Source organism: Entelurus aequoreus, linkage group LG06 (genome assembly GCF_033978785.1).
Source record: "Entelurus aequoreus isolate RoL-2023_Sb linkage group LG06, RoL_Eaeq_v1.1, whole genome shotgun sequence".
In the NCBI taxonomy this organism is placed as follows: Eukaryota; Metazoa; Chordata; class Actinopteri; order Syngnathiformes; family Syngnathidae; genus Entelurus; species Entelurus aequoreus.
This window is the reverse complement of record NC_084736.1, coordinates 10,942,630-10,950,995: the sequence shown is the minus strand read 5'-3', so window position 1 is coordinate 10,950,995 and position 8,366 is coordinate 10,942,630. Positions and strand designations below refer to the sequence as shown.

At 40.7% G+C, this 8,366-nt stretch overlaps 1 protein-coding gene across 1 annotated transcript in view; it reads right to left on the bottom strand.

The window, feature by feature from the left end:
- Window positions 1–4,068: 4,068 nt before the first annotated feature.
- hs3st2 (heparan sulfate (glucosamine) 3-O-sulfotransferase 2) overlaps window positions 4,069–8,366 on the bottom strand; it is a 41,657-nt gene continuing 37,359 nt past the window's right edge. Inside the window, exon 2 of the mRNA XM_062049395.1 lies at window positions 4,069–5,660. Coding sequence (XP_061905379.1) covers window positions 5,042–5,660 — 619 coding nt within the window. The 3' untranslated portion in view covers window positions 4,069–5,041. The remainder of the gene's footprint in view (window positions 5,661–8,366) is intronic.

Here is an 8,366-nt window from a genome sequence, read left to right as displayed (position 1 = left end):
TTCTGGACATCTGTGTTGGTGAATCTTTTGCAATTTGTTTAATGAACAATGGAGACTGCAAAGAAGAAAGTTGTAGGTGGGATCGGTGTATTAGCGGCTGGCTGTAGCAACACAACCAGGAGGACTTTGACTTGGATAGCAGACACGCTAGCCGCCGCTAGCCGCCGACCGCACGGATGATCGGGTGAAGTCCTTCGTCCTTCCGTCGATCGCTGGAATGCAGGTGAGCACGGGTGTTGATGAGCAGATGAGGACTGGTGTAAGTGGAGCGCTAATGTTTTTATCATAGCTCTGTGAGGTCCCGTTGCTAAGTTAGCTTCAATGGCGTCGTTAGCAACAGCATTGTTAAGCTTCGCCAAGCTGGGAATTATTAACCGTGTATTTACATGTCCATGGTTTAATAGTATTGTTGATCTTCTGTCTATCCTTCCAGTCAGGGATGTATTTATTTTGTTTCTATCTGCATTTGAGCCCGATGCTATCATGTTAGCTCAGTAGCTAAAGAGCTTCGCCGATGTATTGTCGTGGAGATAAAAGTCACAGTGGAAAGTCCATTTCCTGTTCTCGACTCTCTTTTTCAAGAGGATATAGTATCCGAGGTGGTTTAAAATACAAATCCGTGATCCACAATAGAAAAAGGAGAAAGTGTGGAATCCAACGAACCCTTGTACCTAAGTTACGGTCAGAGCGAAAAAAGATACGTCCTGCACTGCACTCTAGTCCTTCACTCTCACTTTCCTCATCCACAAATCTTTCATCCTCGCTCAAATTAATGGGGTAATCGTCGCTTTCTCGGTCCGGATCTCTCTCGCTGCATTGAAAACAATGGGAAATTGTGAGGAGTCCTTCCTCCGGCGACGTCACGCTACTTCCGGTATAGGCAAGGCTTTTTTTTTATCAGCGACCAAAAGTTGCGACCTTTATCGTCGTTGATCTATACTAAATCCTTTCAGCAAAAATATGGCAATATCGCAAAATGATCAAGTATGACACATAGAATGGATCTGCTATCCCCGTTTAAATAAAAAAAAAAAATTTCAGTAGGCCTTTAAGCTCCTTCTTATTGCTTTATTGGTATGGAAAATTGTAATGTTACCTGGAGGTAGTCCGGTAGAGTCCGCTCTGAGTGTTTTACTACTTGTTTCCTGGCCAAGTGTTTGAAACAAGGCCGTCACGAGCAACAAAGCTATTGAAATCTGGTACTGTTCTCCGTGAATCGGTACCCCGTAAAACATGTCAACTTTGGTCGGTACCTATAAAAGTAAGACATTTGGTACCCATCCCTAGTGGTGTCGCTCTGTTACATTGCAGGCAAAAGCCAACACTTTTCTGCCTTTTTGCGGTCTCACTGTTTTAACCCTGACCCTAAGGAAAGTATTCATACCGCTTTAAATGTTTCACTCTTCGTTTCATTGCAGCTATTTGTTAAAATCAAAACAGTTCATTTTATGTATACTCAGCACCCTTTTCTGACAACAAAACAGATATGTAGACAATTTTGCAAATGTGTTAAAAACACATGTACATAAGTATTCACAGCCTTTGCTCAATACTTTGTTGATGCACCTTTGGCAGAAATTACAGCCTCAAGTCTTTTTGAATACGATGCCACAAGCTTGGCACACCTATTTTTGGGCAGTTTCGCCCATTCCTCTTTGCAGAACTTCTCAAGCTAAATCAGGTTGGATGGGAAGCATAGGTTGTCATCCAGGATGTTTCTGTACATCTAATCAGGTGACCAAGAACCCAATGGTCACTCTGTCAGAGCTCCAGCATTCCTCTGTGGAGAGAGGAGAACCTTCCAGAACGACAATTATCTCTGCAGGAATCCACCAATCAGTCCTGTATAGTAGAGTGGCCAGACGGAAGCCATTTCTTAGTAAAACAGTTTGCCAAAATGCACCTGAAATACTTTCAGACCATTAGAAACAAAATTCTCTGGTCTGATGAGACAAAGCTTGAACTCTTTGGCGTGAATGCCAGGCATCATGTTTGGAGGAAACCGGACACCGCTCATCGCCAGGCCAATACCATCTCTACAGTGATGGCGGCATCATGCTTTGGGGATGTTTTCAAGCATCAGGAACTGGGAAACGAGTCAGGATAGAGGGAAAGACGAATGCAGCAATGCACAGAGACATCCTTGATGAAAACCAACGCTTCCCATCCAACCTGACGGAGTTTGAGAGCCGCTGCAAAGAGGAATGGGCGAAACTGCCCAAAGATAGGTGTGCAAAGCTTGTTGTCTTATTCAAAAATATTTGAGGCAAAGTGCTAAGCAAAGGGTCTGAATTCCTTTGTACGTGTGATTATTTTTTTAAATGTTTTAATACATTTGCTACAATTCTGTTTTTTTTCTGTCAAGATGGGGTGCTGAGTGTACATTATTGAGAAATAAAAATGAAATTTTTTGATTTAAGCCAGGGGTCACCAACGCGGTGCCCACGGGCACCAGGTAGCCCGTAAGGACCAGATGAGTAGCCCGCTGGCCTGTTCTAAAAATAGCTCAAATAGCAGCACTTACCAGTGAGCTGCCTCTATTTTTTAAATTGTATTTATTTACTAAGAAGCTGGTCTCGCTTTGCCCGACATTTTTAATTCTAAGAGAGACAAAACTCAAATAGACATTGAAAATCCAAGAAAATATTTTAAAGACTTGGTCTTTTTTTGTTTGAATAAATTCATACATTTTTTTACTTTGCTTCTTATAACTTTCAGAAAGACAATTTTAGAGAAAAAATACTACCTTAAAAATGATTTTAGGATTTTTAAACACATATACCTTTTTACCTGTTAAATTCCTTCCTCTTTTTTCCGGACAATTTAAATCAATATTCAAGTAAATTTATTTTTTTTATTGTAAAGAATAATATATACATTTTCATTTAATTTTTCATTTTAGCTTCTGTTTTTTCGACGAAGAATATTTGTGAAATATTTCTTCAAACTTATGATTAAAATTCAAATAAATTATTCTGGGAAATCCAGAAAATCTGTAGAATCAAATTTAAATCTTATTTCAAAGTCTTTTGAATTTCTTTTAAAATTTTTGTTCTGGAAAATCTAGAAGAAATAAGGATTTGTCTTTGATAGAAATATAGCTTGGTCCAATTTGTTATATATTCTAACAAAGTGCAGATTGGATTTTAACCTATTTAAAACATGTCATCAAAATTCTAAAATTAATTTTAATCAGGAAAAATTACTAATGATGTTCCATAAATTATTTTTTAAATTTTTAAAAAAAGATTCTAATTAGCTAGTTTTTCTCTTCTTTTTTTCAGTTGAATTTTGAATTTTAAAGAGTTGAAATTGAAGATAAATTATGTTTCAAAATTTAATTGTCATTTTTTTAGTGTTTTCTCCTCTTTTAAACCGTTCAATTAAGTGTAAATATCATTAATTATTAATAATAACAGAGTTAAAGGTAAATTGAGCAAATTGGCTATTTCTGGCAATTTATCTAAGTGTGTATCAAACTGGTAGCCCTTCGCATTAATCAGTACCCAAGAAGTAGCTCTTGGTTTCAAAAAGGTTGGTGACCCCTGCTTTAAGCAAAGTGGCTGCAGTGAAACAAAGAGTGAAACATGTAAAGGGGTCTAAAAAACTTTCCGTACCCACTGTAATTCTAACCGTAACCTTAATTCTAACACTAACCCTAACCCCTAATGCAAACCTTAGCTAACCCTTAACGCTAACCTTTATTTTAACGCTAACCTCAACCCTAAACATAAGCTTTATGCTAACCCTTAACCTTAGTGTTAACTCTGACCCCAACTCCTATTCCTACCACAAATTCAAACCTAACCCTTAACACTAACCCCTAATTCTAACCCTAACCCGACATGTAATTGGTAGAACATAGTTGACCTGGCAGTAATCCACCTTTAGAGGTAGTATTCCCTGTGTGTTAGGTAGGGATGACGTTCGTTAAGAAATTATCAATGTCGATGCCATTATCCAATCCTCTTATCGAACCGATTCCTTATCGAATCTCTTATCGAATCCAGATAGGTTGTTGAGTTCCAAAAGCCGTAGATGTTATGGGACTGGGCCGGCACGCTGTTTATATGGAGGAAAAGCGGACGTGACTGAGGACAGCATGCGGCCGTTAAAAGGGTGAAGGTTTCAGGTGAGCGAATCGATACGCACAACGGGGCAAGAGAAGTCGGCTTTTACTGTTGTGCTAGCTTGCTATGCTAACGGACAACGAGACTGACTTTGAAAATGAGGAGAGGGAATCTGGCGTGTTCGATGGAGAACTTGCCCAGCTGTTCATTTCGGACACAGAAGATGAGGACTTTGATGGATTTGTGGATGAGGATTGATCAAAAAATAATGTGAGTACATTGATAAGTACTTCAATAAAGTACAACCGAACTCAGCTTTGCTCCTGCTGCTTTTTTTAAAAACAGCGTCCATGCATACTAGCGTCATGCCTGCGCCCAAAAATACGCTGCGCCTTATTTATGCGTTAAATACAGAAATAGCACCCGTAACTGACATGGTGCGCCCTATGGTCGCGAAAATACGGTATAGTGGCTTCGATAACGGGAACCGGTTCTCAAAAAGGGATTCGAATCCATGGAAGCGGTTCTTTTCTTATCGAAGCATCGGGAGAACCGGTTTTCGAACATCATCCCTAGTGTTAGGTCATTCTGAAACGCGAACACACTTATTCCGTCCCGTCGTGCTAAAAGCAATCCCTGTCAAAAGGCCCAGGCGCCTAAATTCTGAATCTCCCGTCCTGTTCCGGCTCTAATTCTGCAGTTTTTAATGCATCTCCGGGTAAGAGGCGCCAAAAGACGTCAAAGAACCGCCATTCTCTGTTGACCAATCCGTGGACTGCAGTGTGTCCCAACCACTGCAGTGATCTCATCATTTCTCAATGCTTACCGCACCGAACTGAACCAAAACTCGGTCGTGGATAGGTTGAGTTCTCCAATGCTTGATTGGTCTTAGTTCCTAGAAATACCAAATAGTTTTCAGGTGTCTCAAGTTGAAGGGTCCTCGTTAGACCAAGTCTGATTTCTTGTCACTTTTATTCCCATTTGAAGTCTTGTCCGACAGTTTCAAAGAATTTGACGTTGAAGGGTCTATAAAACTCCTGCAGCTGATCGATGACATCCCGGTCTATCTGGACGTGAGTCCTGCCCTTGGACTTCCCCAGGCAACGAGGCTGGCCGCTGCTCTCCGGCTTCTTCAGGCACGGGAAGCCTTTGGTCCGGTTAAAGTAGAAGTGCTTGTCCGAGATGATCCTCTTCAGCCCCAAAAAGTCCTGAACGCGGCCCATTTCGCCGGCCGGGTCGGTGATGAGCCGCTCGCCGCTCACAAAGTGCATCTGGGAGAGGCGGAAGTAGCGCAGCCAGTTCTCCAGGTGAAGGATGTACATTCCGATCCGGATGGCATTCCAGGACGTGTCCACCAAACCTTGGCTCCTGTTCTTGAAGGCCAGCTCCTCAAAGGTGGGGAGGTCGGGCTTCTTGGAAAGAGTCTGCGTGTAGTCCGATATGGCTCTGGTGACCGGGTTGCGGACCACCACGATCAGCTTGGTCTGGTGGGACATGCTAGAGATACGTCGAGGGGCTTCTCTGGTGACGAAGTAGCTCGGGGTCTTCTCCAGAGTGATTTGACTATCCAAAGTTCTTGGCATGAGGCTCCTTGGGGAGAAGAAACCAAAGATGAGTGAGTCAGTCGGAGCATGTTTTAAAGCAGTGGTCCCCAACCACCGGGCCGCGGACTTGTACCGGGCCGCACAAGAAATTACAAACAAAAAAAAAAAAATTTTTTTTTTAATTAAATCAACATTAAAAACACAATATATATCAATATAGATCAATACAGTCTGCAGGGATACAGTCCGTAAGCACACATGATTGTATTTCTTTATGAAAAAAAAAAAATAATAATAATAATAATAATAATAATAATAATTCCCCCCCCCCCCCCCCCGGTCCGTGGGACACATTTTCAAGCGTTGACCCAAAAAGGTTGGGGACCACTGTTTTAAAGGATAAACTATATGTCGAAAATAGGGAAAACATTCAAGAAAATTTGGGAAAATAAGGGAAATACTGGTCTTTGCACCAGTACTTCAACCAGCAGAGTGTTTTATTTACTGGTGAGTTTTATCAATATTGGTATGGCCAATACTGACTACTTGGTATTGGATCAATACCCAAATTTGTAGTTTTGCCAAAAGCTAATGTAAAGTATCCAAACAGCAGATGAATACGTGCTTATTACATTTTAAGAGAAGTGTAGATATAATCATGTTACAACATAAAGCAACCAGATAGTAATAATACATTAGGAAGTAAATTAATAATAGTTTAAAAAAAAATAATGTAATGTTACCGCATACGTGCGCAGCGAAATTAGGAGCTTTTGTAACCTGTTTTGAAAAGGTTCAGTTATCATTTTATACCAAATATTATGTTGTGATTTATATTGTTATTGCAGATGGATAATCGAATCACGATCTGGGTTTTAGGCCAGATCGCCCATCCCTGATACCGACACCGTGAGATTATCAGGCCTACACACAACCATCACTAATTAGCAGCAAGGAACTTCAGTAAAAACCCGGCTAGAGCAATATGAATAATAAAATCAACAAAATATCTAATTGAAAAAAAATAATCAAAAGGATTTGAACAGATTTGAACTGTTGTAATCAAAGGCGATGGCTGTTTACGACCCCCCTCCCTTAGAAACAGCTGTTGCCATGAAATCAGGGAAGGTCCAAATAAAAGAGGAGCTGTTCTATGACATAGAACAGCTCTCTAAACATGAGAAGTAACCGTAGGGTTTGTAAGTCCTTTTTAACTTATATTCAATTGAATAGACTGCAAAGACAAGATATTTACTGTTCGAACTGAGAAACTTAATTAATAATCATTAACTTAGAATTTAATGGCAAACAACACAGTGCAAAAAAGTTGGCACAGGGGCATTTTTACCACTGTGTTACATGGCCTTTCCTTTTAACAACACTCAGTAAACGTTTGGGAACTGAGGAGACCAATTTTTGAAGCTTTTCAGGTGGAATTCTTTCCCATTCTTGCTTGATGTACAGCTTAAGTTGTTCAACAGTCCGGGGGTCTCCGTTGTGGTATTTTAGGCTTCATAATGCGCCGCACATTTTCAATGGGAGACAGGTCTGGACTACAGGCAGGCCAGTCTAGTACCCGGCACTCTTTTACTACGAAGCCACGCTGTTGTAACGCGTGCAGAATGTGGCTTGGCATTGTCTTGCTGAAATAAGCAGGGGCGTCCATGAAAAAGACGTTGCTAGGATGGCAACATATGTTGCTCCAAAACCTGTACGTACCTCTTTGTTCCGGAGGACACGGCGTCCACCGTTTCCAAAAATAATTTGAAATGTAGACTCGTCAGACCACATAACGGCGGCGTTTCTGGGTGTTGTTGATAAATGGCTTTCGCTTTGCATAGAGTTTTAACTTGCACTTACAGATGTAGCGACCAACTGTAGATACCGACAGTGGTTTTCTGAAGTGTTCCTGAGCCCATGTGGTGATATCCTTTACACACTGATGTCACTTTTTGATGCAGTGCCGCCTGAGGGATCGAAGGTCACGGGCATTTTAAAGTTGGTTTTCGGCCTTGCTGTGATTTCTCCAGTTTGTCTGAACCTTTTGAGAATATTGCAGATGGTGAAATCCCTAAATTCCTCGCAATAGCTCGTTGAGAAGCGTTGTTCTTAAACTGTACGACAATTTGCTCGAGCATTTGTTCACAAAGTGGTGACCCTCGCCCCCATCCTTGTTTGTGAATGACTGAGCATTTCATGGAAGCTGCTTTTATACCCAATCATGGCACCCACCTGTTCCCAATTAGCCTGTTCACCTGTGGGATGTTCCAAATGAGTGTTTTGATGAGCATTCCTCAACTTTCTCAGTCTTTGTTGCCACTTGTGCCAGCTTTTTTGAAACATGTTGCAGGCATGAAATTCCAAATGAGCTAATATATGCAAAAAAATAACGTTTTCCAGTTCAAACGTTAAGTATCTTGTCTTTGCAGTCTATTCAATTGAATAGAAGTTGAAAAGGATTTGCAAATCATTGTATTCTGTTTTTATTTACCATTTACACAACGTGCCAACTTCACTGGTTTTGGGGTTTTGTAGATGCCTCGACTGTAATTAAAGCATTCATGGTAGTCTGTTGACTACCTTGTGTTAAATACCGTTCAAAATCGATAGTGTTCTTGCTTGGATGAGGCTAAATAATGGTCAACAAGAGGTAAACAAACACGTCTACTTCCTGCAGCAGAATGTGTGTCACAGCACACATTTAATTGGACATAATCAACATATGTTACGATATTCCACGCATTTCTTCAAG